Here is an 18,657-nt window from a genome sequence, read left to right as displayed (position 1 = left end):
AACTGCAGAATTCAGAAAAGAATTACTGCAGTGCCTCCTCGGTGTGTTGAAGTCCGCACGTCGAGCTGGTGTGACGTACAAAGTGAACAAATCACGTCGCGCGTGATCGCGCAAGGAAACGCAAAACGCAATTAAAAGATGCTGCAAGCGTGTCGCTGCATCAAAGAGAATTGGAATGTCACTTGTCGCAATATACATGCCTTGCAGTTCGTTTATAACTGTGTTTATAATTCCTTACGGGTCAGAATTTTTTTTAATAACGTTGCTGTAATCCACTTTACTTCCAAAGGTAGCATTAATTGCATCATAATTGGTTCACGGCACAAATAATTCTCGCGGCATTCTTTAGACATCCTTTCCCAGTCACCCGCCAAATATCAAGCAAACAAAAACATGCTTTACAACGCCGTAATTGCTTTGTTTTGAAGTAAAAAACAAATATTTCCCCGGAGGTTTGATACTGAAATGCTATCATTGTTATTCTGAAATTTATGTGCCAAAATTCTCTTTGTGTCTGTGAACCGTGAAGTGACTTCAAAATAATTAAAAGAAAAGAAAGTCAACAGTAAACACTGTCTGTTCTTATTCGTTCGCGAAGTGATCCCTTGACCTTAGTAACAAAGCTTTTCACTCAGCTCCATTGAGTTAAAACGTGATTTTGTTACAACTCACGGATTCCTTTTCACCGGTGGTTTACTTTTCCGGTGGCGTTGCTATGAGCGATTGAGTGGTGAAATGAACCGCACTGCAAACACATGTGTTCGGCACTGGTAAACACGACCATTCTGAAATGGAGTGCTTATGGCAGATGAGGTGAAATCGAACTTAAAGTTTCTATGGAAGCCGTGAGGATTTGGAAGACCTAAAGGTAAGTTAAGTCACTCAGAAACCGATTTTCTCGCGCCATTTACAACTCTACTATTATCTTGATACAGCTGGTTTGCCGGCAAATCACTTGAAAGTCAAAACTTAACCGAAGTTTATAACGCATTTGTTCGTAAAGTTTTTAGATGGATTCTTGTATTTATTTGTTTGTTTTGTTTCTTGTGCGGCGTAGAGTGACGCGTGGTAACTACACCGCGACCTTTATATGCATTGCTTTAATCGAACGTTTGATCAAAGATTCTATTTCATCATTTCAGTTTTTGTGCATAATAGCCAGATTTTTCCCGCGATTTTCTCCACAGGAAAAAAGCTCGATCTTCAAAATGGCTTACGAGAAGTCCGTCATTAACATCAATATCAACTTTGAAAACGAAGATCAGTCGATTGCTCACCTACCGAAGCCATTTCTGCCAAGGAAAGATCGCGGCAAAGACAAAATTGCCACGATCCAGCCAAGCGTGGAAGCTCAGAGGACGGCACTTGAAATACAGAGGAGGGTATTAGAGCTACAGAAATTTCGCCGGGAAAGCCAGAGCGCCTTGGAAGCTCCATTGTTAATGACAGCTATTATAAAGAAAACCCATCAAAGGCTTGACACTATAGAGGTCGGTACTTGAACCCCTTTTACTGCTAGACTGTCCACAGCCCGGAAAAATTTTTTTTGGGTTATTTTTTTTCCCCCCCCCCCCCCCCCCCCACATACACCACCAACCCCCCCCCCCCCCCCCTGGGCCACACCCTCTATTTTTTCGTGTTTTTTCGATCGATGAGCGCGTGGTGAGAACGGCGAGAGAACTGCTATTTTGCGTTAAAAAATCGAGAGGCTGTGGACAGTCTATTTTACTGCAGCATTTGATTAACGTCCAACTTCTCTTAACTATGCCCGTATCAAATTTAGGCTATTAGATAGTGAGATTTAAGAATCTGGTCATAAAATGGAAGATAAAGATAAATAATTATGTAATGTGTCAAAGCAGTGTTAATGTAGCCACTGGACAAGCTTTCTACTAGTATATAAATGGGATATTTCATGTTGACCTTTAAAAGACCGAACGGGTTAAAACTTTAAATAAAGACTCTAAACACAGTTCTGTCAGTGCTTTACTAGCAGCGGGGCCGTGAAAGAAGAACAGAAAATTTCTGAAGACAAGTAAAACCGAAAATAGAGTTACGTACTTCAGTCCTCCTCCACCCGTTCCGATCTTTGGCTCAGGGACCCATGTCGCTCCATCTTATGACACTATCACGGCTTTCTGTCGCACTTCTTTTCAGCTGACGGTCCTCGTTCAATAACTTCATTTTAAGGCCCTCCCTTGTTGCTCTACTCATGTGCGTTCCAAACGAGAACACAATCAGGCCAGGCCAGTTAGTAGCGCTGCTAATAGTCCTGGAAGTTCACATGTGTTCTATTTCATTACACTACTGTCATTTCTTGAGTTAACAATAAAGAGCGGGTTATATCACAAATCTGTTAATGTGTGTAACGAGTGGCTAACGAGTATTTTGCTCTGAGTTTATTTGGCCTGCTTTAGATTACTAACTGCATGGGTATCAAATAAGAAAGCATGCCTGTTGTACATACAAGGTCCTCCTACTCCTTAACGAATACGGAGAACACTTTTTATTTCAGAATTTGTATTCTCTTAAGATAAACAACCAATAGGCAAAGTTTGAATTAAAATCTATATTGTCAGTTCTATTTAATCACGCTGACTGTCCCCCTCTCATTTTCCGCACCCCCTCATCGATCAAAAACAAAAAAGAGGGCGGTGGAAAATCCCGTGAATCACGCGCATTTTCTATGGTCCCGGCCACCTCCTACGCGCGCGCTTTACACGCACTCACACTTAACTAAAATCGGAAGTTAAAATCTAGTATCTCCTCGGTCTTAAAATTTTCAATTTTTGTTTTTCAGGAGAAGAATCATCCTCACCTCTCGGTAAGTTGCTGTTGTTGGAAATATGATAAGAGTTTTTTTTTTTCAAAACTATAGATAAAGCTGTGGTGCGTTCTACTTTATGTAGATTTTCGAAGTACGTTTTTATAACAGAATTTTGACCATATGTTTACGACAGCGCTTCTTTCAAAGAAAAAAATGAAATAAACGGACGGAAGTAGCGGTAAATGTATTACATTGTTAAATTAAGCTTGTGGTATAGATATAAGCCATGTCCGGTTGTTGTTCACGAGAGAGATTAGATCGCAGCGGCGTTTTGTAATGCTTGTTAATACCTGCGGATAACATAAAAGACCTCCAAAGATGCTTTGATTTCCGCTATTCAAAACTGCGTTTGTAGAGCTTGTGTAATTAAACGTCGCAGTTTCCAAGGAGCAAAACAAACCCGCAGGAAATATACACATCACATCACCTGCACAAATAATCTTCACAATATTCTTTTATGTCACAATATTTACAAACTGCTCGGTACCTCGACTTTATGATGTTTGAGTAGAATGATTTTTGAACATGTTTAAAACGAGAGGCCGAAAAGATTAACGTTTGTGAATATGGTTAAGGTAGGACAGATCGTCATTTTTATTGCACGTTTTTATTCGCCGGTTAAAAAAAAGTTCACACTTGTTTAGTGAAACTAAGAAGATTTATTGAAAAAGAAAGGGAAAAAAGTTAATTTAAAAGGCTTGTTTATGAAACAGCGGTTTCAAAGAAAACGCAGCCCGAAATCTAACATTGACTTTTCTTTTTGCTTCTCTTTTCGCAGGCTCTGGAGAAGTTTGTCTGGGCTGCTCGCGTAGTTCATGTTCTTGTTTCGTCCTGTATGAGATGGAGAAGGTACTAAGATCCATTAGGAATTATAATTAAGTAGCGAATTTAGTGTCGTTTACTTGTTTCGGCAATTTAATCCGGTTGTTATCACGATTTCTAGCTGTTTTGATTTTAAAACTCGGCCGTTAAGCTCCGCTTGAAACAGAAACTATATATTGTAATTCCAGATTCATCCCTAACCGTGGTTTTATTTTAGTTGTTTTAGGGTGGTTTCCCGATAAAAGTAGCGTTTGTTGTTTATGAGCTTTCTCTCGCTACGTGTGGGCGGCAGAAGTGAGCTTTCAGATTTGTGTAAATTAAATGACAAGCAACTGACAAAAAGTCATTGAAGAACGCTATTTCCACTCCTGTCCAAAACATTCGAATGTAAACATTCCCAGATTAGTTGAAAATTGATTTTTACTGTTGAATAGATTTTTGCCACACGAAAGCAAATTTCGTAGGTTCTTTTGAAAACAGAGAAAGCTCTTGCTAAATACCCCGGCTAAATACATTTAAATTCAACAGGAAAGAAAGCTTTTTCAGCTTTTTTGTTTTGAGGCGAAGTACGCCTCGAAAAAGCTCTTCAGCTTAAAACTCTCGTACTTTCTGTAAACAACAATATACTTTCACGAGTCACGAATCCGGCTTTAATCTACCGAAGTAAAATTTCTCTGAAGACAATAAACAAAAGCCCCACAAAACTGTTCAAGGCAACGGTTAAAACATTTGACTTGGTTAAAAATTAAAATTGACATCGAGTGGACTGAGTGAGCTCTAACGTTGTTTTAAAAAAAAAATTAGAATTTAAAAAAGGAGGGTCGTTCCGCTTTGGGGCAAACCAAGACACTTGTCTGAATCATTTGTTTTGTTGTTGCTGTTGTTGTTGTTTTTTTTTAAGGGGGGGGGGAGTTAAATACTCCTACGACCTAGGAAGAAAATTTTAAAACTGGACATGGCCATTGCCTAAGTCATAATTTTTTTTCTCGCTACGGCCCTGAAAGGTGCTCTTCTTTTTACTTAAATAACTGTTATTTATTTCTTTATTTTTCATAGATACAAGAAGCCTGATGGTAGCACTAAAAGCAGTCAAAATTCAGCAAAGTCAGGGACAGGAAAAAGCAGCAATAAAAACACAGGAATTGGTTTTGATTCGCGATCATTCAAAGGAAAAAGCAAGGTACAAAGTTACAGGATGTGCGGTAAAGTTTAAGCGGGACTGCGCGTAGAATTTAACGCACTTTTCGTTTGGCTGGATTAAATGCAACTTAAAATGAAAGCTAGAGATATAGGTGGTTTCAGAGTTAGAGCTACTCTACGAAATTGTCACGTGGCCGCATGAGATTCAAACTCGCGTGGAACGCGCTCTCGCATGTTGGCTTTGAGTTCATCTGATTGGTTCATCCCGTTAATGCTCGGCAAAACGAGGAAACATGTTTCCTAACTGTTTTCTCGTTTTTGCCATGGGTCCATGCCGCGCTGAAAATTAACGCTGGAAACCATGCTTCCCATATGGCAAAACTGGGAAACATCGGGGAAACATGCGCGCGCTACGAATGTTTCTGAAAACATATTTCCCCTTTTTTCCAGGCCTTTAGTTCCCCCCGAAGACGTGATTCGCTCTAGATTATTTATAATTTTGTTTTAGTTTTGCTGTAGTCACCACAAGGAAACACTTCTAATTATAAATTTCATTTTCTTTTTGATTTTATAAGATCTCTGAAGAACTTCGTCAGATTTTAACGTCGGTGCCCAAAGTAAGGACTAATGAAGGGCTCAAAAAGGTACGAGCCGTAACATGTTTTTTTGGCTTGGTCTCAGCTTAGTATTTTTCCAAACGTATGTTCTATCCTTTACTTCTACCTCAGATCCAAAGACTATGTCGTAGTACGCGTGCGTTTATGATATTTCCGCTGGAAAGGGAAGCTGACTTGTCCCGTCTCGTTGGTTATGAGAGGTAAGATATTCCAACCGGTCTCCAAACCCGAATTGTTACCAAGAATTGTCGTAAAGTTCCGGTAGTTATTTTCTAGTTTTATTCTCATTTCAGATACGATAACGGCCGAGTACTTGCTTGTCAAGGAAGAGTACCGGAAAGATTTTACTACGTTCTATCTGGAAGAGGTAAATTTATACTATTTTGCTTACGTACAGTCGCTTTTCTCCCGGTCCCCCCTCCCCTCCCCCGCGGCCCCCTCCCCGCTCTGGCCCGTGTTGTCGCCCCGTTCGCACCGCCGACGCCCTACCGGTGGGGCTCATTGACCGTGCCTGGCCGGTATCGACATGTCAGCCCGGGTGCCCCGGGGGCTCTCGCAGATGACTGATAGAGTAAACTCTGTTATTATATGGCTAGAGCTTGTTAAGATCACAAATGCAAGGTGATTTGCTAATAGTCAGCTAGGGCCAGACAGTTTCCCGTAATAACCACGGGAAAAGTGAAATCAAATACTTTCATAACAATAAATTTCTGTGACACACATGAGACAGAAAACCACGGGCCCATTATTAAACTACTGTTTTGGCCTTATTAGAAGTCGTTAGCACATGCTTAAGGCGATGTTATATTTTACGTTACGTTACATTGCTTTAAATACCGATGATGTTTGTTTGTTATGTACTAGTCAGTAAAGTATGTGTGTATGACCTGGCCGCTGGTGTTACTAAGATGTCATTTGGAGAACTGATGCAGGGGCACACGACTGAAGTAAGTTTACAAACACGTTAGAAAAAAAGTACACTGAAAACAAAGCTGCATGTTTATCGCTAACGCGAAGATTTTTTCCTTTTGTGAAATGAAACACGCTCGAAATAATTAACTGTTCCACGAAGCTTTCAACCGATTACTGTGCGCATAACATTTTATTTATTTTATTATATTCTTTCACACTGCTTTGCGCCTCAAAACTCGTTTGGCAACGAGTTTCCAGCATTCACCAAGGCTAGTTTTTACCACAGGCTCCCCAAGCTCAAAATACGTGGTGTGTGGGGGCAGCTTGTGTATATAGAGAATTGTATGGGAAAGTCACTAATCGTAAAAAAAATTGCGTAAATAACTATCTAATTTGAAATAGTAGAAACTCACTGTGTTCTAGGAATCCGCGCATCTGTTGGTTCTCCCCTGTTTCTATTCGCCGTAGAGAACAGTCGCGCGCTCGCGTGCTCTTTAAGCGGTAAATTTCTTGATTTTTGTCTTCAAAGTGCACAATATTGTAGGTTTTAGACTGCAATCCTTTAGAGTTTCTACTAAAACAATTAGACTGCTCGCCCTCGTTTTCTAGAGCGATAGTCAACTCGGCTGCGCCTCGGACATTTGCTCATAGAAAACTTGGTCGTAGTCTAATTTTATAAAGTTTTTCTACCTCAAATGTGTCGTTTCCATTCGAAATCGTTGTCTCTCCTTCTAATAACTAAACGGCGCCAGAATGGCTTCAAAATCGGCACAGGAGACAAGAAAACGATACATTTGAGGTAAGAAAACTTCATTTTAAATTAGATAGTTATTTGCACAATTTTTTTTACGATCAGTGACTTTCCCATTTGGCATACAATTCTCTATATACACAAGCTGTCCCATACACCACGTATTTTGAGCTTGGGGAGCCCGTGGTTTTCACTGGCCATAATTAAGCACAAGCATAACTCAACACAAGCATTAGCATAAGAGGAACGCACACACTCATTATTCTCAATGCTGTCCTCACTAGGAATAAAAATAAACAAAAGCACAAGAAGAACGAACAACTATGTTTTCTTGCATGAGCTTCTGCTTATACTTATGCAAGGTCGCACACTGAGAAGAATGAGTGTGTTCGTTCTTCTTATTGTCGTCTTATGACCATTAAAAACCGCCCTTAATGCAATTATCCGTTAACTTCGAAATTTATCTAGCGTATTGCTTTTCAACGCAATGTAACGTATGATTTGTAACAGGCACGTTTTAAATCACTGTAAACTTTCATAACCGTCACACTGACGATGACGGATGTACCGTCGAAACATGTTTGTGAAAATTAAAAAAGTCGTATTATTTTTGAAAATTTCTACAATTTTGCTGCTGTCTCGACCAATTATCACTCTAAATTTCAACTTGTTGAGAAGTAACGATACTGATGTGTTTCCTTTCTTTCTTTCTTTCTTTCTTTCTTTCTTTCTTCCTTTCTTTCTCATAGCCTGTGGAATTAATGAATGGCACTGTAAGAGAGCACTCGCTGATATGTAAGGGTCCCGTGGAGGTACTCGTGCTAGATAAAGAGGTAAGAACGCCGAGTCAGAAAAATAATTTACTTACATCTTTAGTGGTAGTGAATTGTGATTTTAATAATCCTAAACCCGAACTGAAGGCTCGCAGTGCGACTGTAAATAGCACAAACAGAAAACGTGAAAAACCTTGAAATATCACAATTCAATAATTAGACTGTTTCTGTCCTTCTCTCCCTCTTCTCCCCTCGGCCCTCCTCTCTCCCCACGCACCCACCCATGCTCACTCGTCACTCCCTCAACAGTACACTCTACAGTGAGCCCACTCAGTCTCTCACCCACCCGCCGCCCGTGTCGCGTCTTCGTCATCACTCGCTCCCTCGCTCGCGTACGCCACCGCACACACACCCCGGCGTGCGACAATTTTTCTCTCCGCGCGCCCTGCTGTTCTCTCTGCCGGTGTCTGTGTGGGTGTTTTCCATCGAGAGCCGAAGACTGAATTAAATGAGTAGTGTCCCGAGAAGTCTTCTAGGTTTTAATTTTGTGTAAACTATTCTAGAATAATGATGGTGCACTCACCGACCAACAAACAACAAAAGAGAATAATAAATACATTCTCAAAGATGTGAATAAACCGTAATCAATGGTTTTTAAGTGATTTCTCCCAATTTGGCCTAATTTTTTTTCAAGTTTTTGGCCACTTCTTTCCTATCCGTCCGTAGTCACACCAAGTTTAAACAATTTTCATGACTAGGGCTTTCCTAATTAATACCAACACTTTCATTGGATTCTCAAGAAGCACTAAATCTTGGTGGCACTGACCTTTTAAGACAATTTTTAGGAATTCAGATTAAAAGGAGAACGTGAGCACCATAAATTAGTTTTCTAGCAATTGTTTTAATCCATTCAATTTAGGTCGGAACAGCCTGGTAGCCCACAGTGATATGTAAGACAACATTCAAGTCAAAAAAGTCGAAAATTTAGAAAAATTCACCTTTTCATGTACCTGGCTTTATGTTCTACATGAACTGACCTAGATTTCGACATTATAGTACGTCTTTGTTGCTTCCGAACAGCTATAAAATGTACAAAGATGTATATAACCTACGTAAAGAGTCATTTTACCGCTCATTAAAGCTTTTGTTAAGTGGCCTTTTTGATGCCGTTCCTGTTGTAGTTACTTAAGCTCTTTAATAAAAATTTGGATGGCTTTTAGAATAATGTAATAATAACAGCGCAAGTTATAAGGGGATAAAGAAAGAACAAAAAGATTTTTAGGATTTATTCCAGAAGAGGATTAATACGTAATAAAGATTTCTTTGACCTATTCATCACCTAATTCTTAGCAAAGATCATTTTGAGTTAAAGGTTTGCTTCTAACGATTGCTTAAAGATAGCAAACGAGATATAGTTCGAATGCTTCTCTCACACATTTGTTGTGAATAATGGTAATTCAGGTGTAACTTAAACAGCTAATTAATCATCTATGGACTGTATACTTCGCTGATCATACGTAACAGATCATTATAAACTTGTTTTCGCGCTGTAAATTAGATCTGCGCCAACGACAGAACCAAGAGACAATATCATCAACAATTGCCACTTTGGCAAGCTAACGACTTCCCAGGTCATGAAATTTAGTGCCGATGGAGAAATTTGTTATATGTAGCAAAGATTATAAGTGAAATTTTGTTTCAGGATTTCATGGAATTGATGAATACAAGTCCAGACAGTGGTCTGCCGATTGAAACATTAAGGTACTGTTTACTTTAGGTTCTTGTTACTGCGGAAAAGATACAACTTTGACACATATGACTGCATCTTTCTGCTCTGGCGGACAGCTGTTCCTACCCTAATGTTTCTACCTTGCAAGAGAACGATCACAGTTCTGCATAATTTTGTAACGATGCAAGTCGGCGTCGCGGAAGCTTTTTCTTTTTTTAATTGAGTTTGTCGAGAGACAGGTTTCATTGCGTGAGCTGCTTAGTATGAACAAAACGCAAAATCGGTTTTTATACACATTGTGATACTTTGGCTAGTTTGTGATATGAGAAATTATTTAATGTTCAACAGAATGTTCATAAAGTAAATTTATTCAGAGATTGCCTTTGTACTTCAAGCGTAAAACCTAAAACGACGAGAGCCGCCAATTAAGACAATTAGCAATGCACACGTCAGACGTATAAAAGGCGGAAATTACTGTCATGTTTGGCAACGATCCGAAGGAGGGGTCGAAAAAGTACTGAATTTTCAGAAAAATAGGCTAATGCGGGCACGCCTGCCGGTCTAATGAGCTGGCCGCTTTGAAATTGTTGTGTTGCCCTGAGGCAAGTAACTTATCTAGAAATTTGAAGTCGAGAATGGTTCTTTTAGAAAACTCTAAGTTTGCGATTTAATAGTTGTATTAAGTTGTGTTTTTTTTTCTTTTTAGCTTTTCTTCTACTTCTGTTGCTAGCTTACCAAGCATTTTTCTTTCTTGATTCCTGTGCAGGTCAATTGAACTTTTTCGAAACTTTCCGCTGGAGAAGTTTTTCGACGAAAAAGATGCCATCGTGACCAAATACTTTGCGTAAGTATCCTTGTTTTTTTACAAAATCGTGACACTGGTCGACTCTGTTTTGTAGGAATTCTGGCTTGGTTGCGTGCTCCCACTTGACTTTGATAAATGAGTAAATAGCTTAAGCATTAGCCAAGCATAAAACGTCGCACTTATATTGCAACTAGCCTTTCAAAATTCGTGGTAAATGCAACCAGTAACTCCTAGTTGATGAATTTCCTTATTCTAACTACATGTATCTGCCTGCTTGTCAATTTATATATACGATAAGGAGAGATAAGATCTCAATCACTCGTCTCAATATCTCGTATCTAGAAGGTCTATCTAAACCACGCTGGAAGGTCATGGGTTCGACTCCAGCTGGGGGCTAAGAAATGTTATTTTTCCGAGTAAATTTGACTTGTGTACGCCTCTTCCGATTAACACATGATAAATTTAAATTCTTGTAGGAAGGATGCGGTGATCGTTAGAGACAGCAATGATACCCCATACTTCTACATCGTTAAATCGGTAAGATTGCGCATTTTCCAAATAACTAGAGAAAAGATACAATTAGATACTCTGAGTGCACATTGCATGGCTAAATCGGTTACCATTGCTACATTTAATTCGTTCTCCACAGGGGAGGTGTAAAGTCGTAAGGAAACAAGACGTTCTGGATATGAGCAAGACGACAAAGCTTCCAAGCATTGCCACAGTGACGAGGAAGTGTTCGCGTAAGATGAATTCCTCTGAGTTTAATATTGTTGTGTATTTATAAACATTATTACTTCCCCAGTTGTTGTTTGTTTCTACAATGTGGTCGCATTAATTTATAGATGCATGTGTTTGAACGAAGTAAAATAACTCTTACAATATAGTCTCTAACAGAAATCATCACCGCTGTAATACAGGTAGTTACACAGGCGCGCAAAATTTTTGTTCTCTTCAGTCTATCCTTTTGTACGACAGTAACTTATCATCTCTTCATTTTTCACAGGCTCGGCGCCAGGCAAAAACCCTGCAAGTCTTCTGGAGGTATTTTGCTTATGTTTTGTTCATTATAGGCAATTGAGATTGTTTGGAGGAATTAAAGGATTACCAATATACCGTGAATGATGTGGGAATAATTGTGGTAACATGACGTTTGATTCGGATCGGGGACGCGCTGGAGTTAGATATCTCTTATCCGTTCTGCCATTTTTTCAGCTATTAGACGTCTTGCTTTTGCCTGAACATCCCTTTTCGATTCGCGTCTGATACGTTATCAAAAATGGTCTTATCTAGATCTAATCATGCCATATTCTCTCTCGGCAGCTTACTGAATCTTATTCCAAACAAAATTCACCACGGTTTGAAAAAATGAAGAGAAAATCAGGTAAGTAAGCAGATGTTAGTTAGCATGTCTATTGTATCATATATTATGGACTTTCTATGCTGTACTTTTTCTTTTCTGTCAAGGGGTTAAATTTTTTTTTTAAAAAAATTTTAAAAAATTTTTTTTAAAAATGGAAAAAAATTTTTTTTTTTTTTTAAAAAGGCCGCTTTAACGAAAAAAAATTATTTTTTATTTAAATTTTTTTTAATTTTTTTTTTTTTTTTTTTAAAAAAATTTTTTTTTTTTTTTAAAATTTTTTTATTTTTTTAGAAAAAAATTTTTAAAAAATAAAAAAAAAAAAAAAATTAAAAAATAACGAATTTTAAAAAAGGCCCCCATTTGGACCGGAAGGAATGTCTTTACTGTACACCAAATTTCATGCTTTAACCCAAAGTGCACAATTCACCTAAAATCCTTCACATAACCGCCTGACTACAAGGAGAAGTCACGAACTCGCGCGTTTACAGGCGAGACTCGGGTTAAAATCGCGTGCGCTACGCGCGAAACTTTTTAGCTGCGGCCAGCCACGCACTACGTGGTGCGATCGTGGAAATGACTAAGTTTCTCGTTTTTAGTCTATTAACTTCAGTTCTGTTCTGTATCTACCTACAGTCAACTCAATGAACCCGAACATTAAACTTTCAGACGATTCAGGAATTATGTTTAGTGAGCAGCGAGATGACGAGCCTAACCTATCACGTAAGCTATCACGTGACATTGACACGGTAAGTTTTTTATCTTGTGTTAATTTCTCCTATTTAAATCGTTTATAGAAACTGATTTAATTCTTTGATGAAAGTTCCTGTACAGAGAGTTTATTTGGAAGTCTTCCTGTTTTCGCTGTTACTGTGTTGTATTGTATTTTGCCAAAATATATAATGATAAGGTACATTACAAATTGAGCAAATGAGCCTTGATCTCATCGCGAAAGGGTAGGCTACCCTTTCGCGATGAGATCAAGGCTCATCTAGCAAGTGCAAACTTGGGAGACTTCTAGACTAGCCAGATGATAGACAAACACACAATTGCTTTCGCCGTAAAAGACGAGTGCGTTTATTTTGGAATGAGTGAAAACTGGCGCTATTCCTTTCCATGAAATGTCACAATTAAGGTGCTGAGAAATTCACATAACATCAGCAGAAAGTGAAAGAGAAAGCATTTTTGAGAGTCTTGATCCAAAAAACTTCCTCGGCGGGCAACCTGCGCCCCAACACCCTCGAAGCGCAGCCCCAACGGGCCGATTGACCAAGCCTACAACTCTTTTAAAAGCTGGCTACTCCCCTGGCTGTACTGTGCTTTGCTGTGAGCCTGCGCTGTCCTGGGCCAGCCGTGACGTAACTCCTTTTAAAACGCATGCTCTGTTTGTTATTCCACAGGAACCAGTTTTCGACTCAGGATCAGGAATGACGTGTCCGAGGAAGCCAGATAAAGTGAACAAAAGAGCGTCTGAGCTGTCAGTTAGCATTCCCACGAGAACAGCATTACTGCAAATCGCTGTACTGAAACCAGGAAATATGTTTGTAAGTATCACATTAACTCTCAAAGCAATTAAATGCCGGATAAAGACAAACAATCATAGGGAAATGGATTTTGATATGGATAAAATTGAAAACTTAAAACGAACCTCTTTTGTGAAGCGTAGAGGCCCATCCCTTTGTAGTTTTGACTCTTCCATAAAATTTATCAACGCTCGCAAATACAGTAGTGTAACTTCTGCGTCGTCGAGGGACTGAAATAAATAAAAAGGTTGATCCTAAAAATCCTTGGCTAATTATAATTTTCTTCATTGATTTTTCTTTTCAACAGGGCCTAGAATCCATGATGCCAAAAGTTGCAAGCAAGATAAGTTCAGAGGTACGTAGACTCGGAGTGGAAATTTTCTAGCTTGTGAAGACAAGGGTCAGCTCTCCCCAGGTTCAGTCACCGTTCATCTGATTATCAAAATACTAAAATTTAAAACGTGAAATCATGTACACTATTTAAGACAGAACCAATCTCGGAATACCCTTTGCGCCTCCTTGTTTGCGACAGAAAGCATCCTTCCCACCTCCTCAATTCTTCTCCCCTCTTTTTTTATTCACTTTTCTACTAAAATGAGAAGTTTCTTTTCTACTGTTAATGAAGACTAGCTTTGTGCTTTTCTGTAATAAGCTGAAAGCCGGGGAATGGTTAGCATTTTTAAAATAGTCGAACATCTCCCGTAAGACACCCGTTCCATAGTCCCAAGGACATAACCTTGTCTAATCGTGAACCAGTTACATAATCTGTAAACTCTTCCAATGTAATATTTAATTTCCCCGCAGGCTGATGCCGTTGAAGAAAACCAGGATCCCTCCACGAAAAGTCTTATCTTGGTTAGTAATAAAAGCTACTGTAGCTACAGATTTAACGAAACTTTCACGTTACGAACACCATTGCCTGTCCGGTCTCTCAGGGAAGAAAAGAGTCTACGTGGAACCCCGATTGGCCGGGGCGTGGTGTGCCCTCGCGGGGTCTCGCCAGTCAGCTGTGTCGCGGGCCTGTTGTGTGTGCTGGCGTGTATGTTGGGGAGGCTCGGCGCTCTCGTTCGGATTCGTTTGGTCGTTTCGGGGTCTGTCCTTTTCTGTCTGCGGGCTGTTTCTCTTTGGATTCGTCGGTCGGGGGTCACGATAAAGTAAAAGACCCAAGAAGTTAATTACGTCATGACTGTTACTAAGCAACCGCGTGTTGTTTGTCACTTTTCAGTCTCCTTACAAAAAATGTATTGTTTGTGTTTTCAGATCAGTGAAGGTGCCGAATGCATTATGATCAACAAAAGATTCTTCCTTATGAACGCCAGTATCACTACACTTGTTCAACTAAAAGCTTTGGTATGTACTTTGAATAACTGGTACTATGCAGCTAATGCTAATATTTCATAAAAACTGTTGCTAATATATATAAATCCTGACTTAAAATCATAAAGTAAATCACAACGACGGCAAATTCCGTGCTACAATAACCAATCAGAAGTCGTAGCTAAGAATTGCAATCGGTGTTGTGCTCGGGAAATGTTGCGTAAGTCAATAATAATTAGAGCGGTTAGGATGGCCTAAGGGACGGACCATTATTTTGCGTTTGGATGGGTTTTGGATGAAAACGCTCAGTATTGAAAAAAATTGCCCCTTTGCAGGGCCAATGGAAAGACCAAAATAAATTGTCTTGCAAACACGATGTGTATAACAAAAAATAGTAAGAATTTCGAAAAAAATGTTTGCAGAGGTGCATAAACTAAAAAAAAAATGTCGTTTCTGATTGGCCAGAGGAATTAATTTGGTTTTCGTTTTACCCCCCTCCAATTGAAAACTGCTCTAGGATTAGGTCCGTCCCTAATGGTTAGTGCTTTGCACTTGACCCAGCAGTGCCACTGTGTTGTATACTTGCGAACTACACTTCAATCTCACTGTGCCTCTCTCCAAAAAGGAGTTTATACTTGGCTACCGGCAGTTGTTAGGGCCACCTGACAAACTGCTGGGAGTAATCTGTGATTAACTAGCATCCCATCAGTGGGGAGAAGCAATCTAGGCTTGACATAGTGACCCATAGTACTTGGAAAGAAGCTAAAATCATCGTTTGTGTTTTTGTCACCAGCGAGAGGACTACATGACCGTACCTGATGCGCGTCATCGTATCCAGTGTTTAGAGAGCTGGGACCTGTATAAAGGAGAACTTATTAGAACACTGGCCACAAGAGCGGCCAAACATCCACGAAGATAGCAGAGAGGAAAACTGTGCGGACTCCTCAAGCTCGTTACATGCAGTGGCTTGCTTCCGCTTGCTCAGATGACAGGCGTATATATCATCTTGAATGTTCCTCTGGCCGTTGATTCTATTTGCGGTATCTCCCCAGCAATGCAGTAATGAAATCTGCGAGTCTAAAGCGGCTATCTGCTTCAAATAAGAAAAGAGAAGTGCCAATGATTTAAAATCTAACTGAGCGAATAGGCCTTTGGCTACTGCCGGAAGTGATAGAGTGAATAGCGTGCATGAACCACTTCCGGCTACATGGTAACCTACCGATGAGAAAATAGACAAAATATTTTTCGTGATGAAAGAGAAACTGTTAGCGATACTTAGGAAACTATTTAAACAAATGACAAACGAAAGCGACTGGTGTGAATTTGAAGAAATAATTAATTAGGTATTTACCTCATCTATATTTATTTAAGAGACCATTACTGCACCCACTTTAATCATTCTGTATATAAAGAGTCCTTGAAAGTCCATTCTTTGCGCACATGTAGAGTGTAAACTATTCCAGACAACCGTGTGATATACTTGTGCTTAAAATAACTTGGAAAGGATTATCAAAAAAAGTAAATTCGTTCAAGTGATGGTCTCTTCTTTATTTTATTATTCAGCGTGCAAAACTTTGAAAATTCATTTTTTAAGCAATTTCTGGCACTAAGTAACAAGTCAAAAGGGTGGGTTAATAACTAATTTCGACTGCAGTAAACAAACAAAGAAACAAAACAATAAAGATATTAAATAATCTGTGTATCATCATTTTGTGATGTTTCAAAACTTCGTCCTTTGCTTTACGCTGACTGCAATGTCTAAGTTGGTTTAAGACTATACTTCTAACCTCATGTGAAACGAGTGGAACGTAAAGTCAACAACAACAAGTATGTTTCTTGAAATATTTTTTATAAACATATTTTGTCGCTTTGTTCGGCTCTCCTTTTTGAAAGCATACTTAGATTCAAAAAGAAAGCAAGAACTGATGGCTAATTTCGGTGTTAAAATAATCTCCAAGGGGCTATTAAAATCGGCAAACGCTTCTTAATAACAATGCCCAAGATAAGATAATGTGCAGCCCCTTTTCAAAACTATGGTGAATGCGACTACTTATTTACTTTTCCCTACATTATGTTCCGCTTTCACATCTTAATAATAAAAAGCAGCGCAAAGTGTTTCCGCGTTTCTAAATAGAACAATAGGTAGAGAATCGAAGTCCCACCGATATACCGCTCAGGAAAGTAATTGAAAATTGTGCGAAACTAACTTTTGTTTTTCCGTGATGTTGTCACGGAAGAACTATCTCTGGGGGCGTGGCCAACACAAAAAATAACAACAAGAAACTGAGGCTAACAATATGTTTTAGACTTATTACTGAATTCACGGCTGGGGATGCTAAAAACACGGTGACAACTCGCTTTGAATTAATCCCGTTCAAACAATGTGTTTTGAACATTGGATTAATTTTGACAATTAGATTATATTTGTGTTACGCTAGATGAAAATACATCTAACAAAGACAGCCCAGCTACTCGAGCTATAGTCTAAAATTTAATTTTAAAAAAATTGGTTCCTATTTTAAGTACCCAGTGAGGTAGAGTAATAGTCAAAATAAAAAAAGCACTTTGTTTCGTTTTGGCCGTAATTGCATGTTGTTTTGAGAAAGAGGTTGTAAATGTCAATATCATACCAGTTGTCACTGAGATATATATTATATTTGCCGTCAAACGCACAAAAGACGGTAATTTTGCGTTTAAATTGAAGTATTCAAAAGCAAAACAGCTCAAAATCCGATTCTGGGAAAGAATCAGAAAAGTGCTCTTCGGATTTTGGGGCTAAAATCAAGATTACAAAAATCTGGCGTTTTGTGCCAGTAGTGGAACAGACAATGGAAGATACAAGAAGCTTGTTGGAGGTCCGCGTATACACTGTTATTGGCGCTATAACGACTGTTTTGTCACTTATAGGAAACTCCTTGGTTTGCGTCGCTTTCTACCGAAATACAAGACTCCGCACTGTTACCAATTTTTACGTGATATCTCTTGCAGTAGCTGACGTAACTGTTGCAATGTTTGTATTTCCTTTCGCTACAGTCGCTTCTGGTTTACGCAGATGGCCATTTGATTACAACTTCTGCCAGTTCACCGGTTTTTTCGTGTACTACTGGGCACAGGTGTCGCTTTGCATTCTCGCACTCACATCGATCAATCGATATTATTGCGTTGTGAAACCACATCAGTACTCGATCTTCTTCACTAAAAAGAAAACTGCTTTATCCATACTTTCCATTTGGGTCTTTCTGTTTATCTTCTACCTAACTTTTACTTTATCATTACCCGTTGTTTCCCAGTGGGATCCAAACAGCTTCCACTGCCGTCCAGTGTCTTTACATGAGCGTACAGATAAAATTATCTACGTCTTCTATGGATGCTTCTTCATTATTCCCATGTTGCTAGTGGTATTTTGTTACGGCAGCGTCTATCGTGTTATCAGGCAACACAATGCTACCATCGCCCCTTCCCTGCAAGATCCAAACGGCCCTGCGGTAATACATCTACAAGATATAAAGGCCTGTCGATTGCTTTTCGCTGCTGTCCTTGGATTTTTCGCCTGCTGGACTCCTCTGAGTGTGTCATTTCTGTTACGTTTTGGTTGTGATATATTTATTCCCTCAGTTGCGCAGTCGATTTTTACGATGTTTTCTACTTTCTCTGCGTGGATTAACCCAATAATTTACGGCGTCTTGAACAGGGCCATGCGTAAAGAGTTTAGAAACGTAATGCTCTGTAGAAAAGTGGAATAGCAACTTAAAAACAAAACCCTTCGCCGCAAAGATAGCAAAAATTTGTTTGAGCCGAGGGTTACTCGATATCGTTTCGGCATCAGGCTGTATCCAAATCTCTGTCAAATTCATGAAATTGGCCCGAGAATTATTGCAATTGCTTCTGGTCAAAGCACTAAATATAAGCAAACGGATGGGTTCTTTACACATGCAAAGGGTTCTTAAAATAAATGCTAGCATCTTATTTTAGAATTGACACTTGAAAAGTAAAGTTATCACGAAAAAAAAACTTAAAAAAGTGTTTACATTGGCATTATATAATGTATTTCCTTGAACGGGCAATAGGCAATTAGTATCAA

At 39.2% G+C, this 18,657-nt stretch overlaps 3 protein-coding genes across 4 annotated transcripts in view; all 3 read left to right on the top strand.

The window, feature by feature from the left end:
• The window catches only part of LOC144654761 (cytosolic Fe-S cluster assembly factor Nubp2 homolog), a 98,995-nt gene that overhangs the window by 9,242 nt on the left and 71,096 nt on the right, over positions 1 to 18,657 (top strand). The gene's annotated exons all lie outside the window — the stretch shown is intronic.
• LOC144654702 (uncharacterized) lies at positions 688 to 16,276 on the top strand. Of its 2 annotated transcripts, XM_078514920.1 has the most exons (22): positions 688 to 868; positions 1,188 to 1,490; positions 2,801 to 2,824; positions 3,606 to 3,676; positions 4,706 to 4,829; positions 5,365 to 5,433; positions 5,518 to 5,606; positions 5,700 to 5,773; positions 6,271 to 6,353; positions 7,819 to 7,902; positions 9,545 to 9,603; positions 10,338 to 10,415; positions 10,853 to 10,913; positions 11,026 to 11,119; positions 11,383 to 11,420; positions 11,700 to 11,760; positions 12,373 to 12,485; positions 13,137 to 13,280; positions 13,567 to 13,614; positions 14,064 to 14,114; positions 14,520 to 14,609; positions 15,370 to 16,276. In XM_078514920.1, exons 2-22 carry the CDS (start codon positions 1,209 to 1,211, stop codon positions 15,493 to 15,495), a joined length of 1,863 nt encoding a protein of 620 aa, XP_078371046.1. In that variant the 5' UTR covers positions 688 to 868; positions 1,188 to 1,208; the 3' UTR covers positions 15,496 to 16,276. The 2 variants fall into 2 exon arrangements, with proteins under 2 accessions (XP_078371046.1, XP_078371047.1); XM_078514921.1 differs by lacking the exons at positions 688 to 868; positions 1,188 to 1,490; positions 2,801 to 2,824 and adding an exon at positions 3,315 to 3,402.
• On the top strand, positions 17,259 to 18,496 carry LOC144654738 (melatonin receptor type 1A-like). The gene has a single exon (XM_078514970.1). The coding sequence runs from the start codon at positions 17,405 to 17,407 to the stop codon at positions 18,317 to 18,319; it is 915 nt and encodes a 304-aa protein (XP_078371096.1). The 5' UTR covers positions 17,259 to 17,404; the 3' UTR covers positions 18,320 to 18,496.

Source organism: Oculina patagonica, chromosome 5 (assembly GCF_052425735.1).
Source record: "Oculina patagonica isolate OP01 chromosome 5, crgOcupat, whole genome shotgun sequence".
Lineage (NCBI taxonomy): Eukaryota > Metazoa > Cnidaria > Anthozoa > Scleractinia > Oculinidae > Oculina > Oculina patagonica.
Note: the sequence above shows the minus strand (reverse complement) of the source record. Positions and strands in the feature narration are given on the sequence as shown.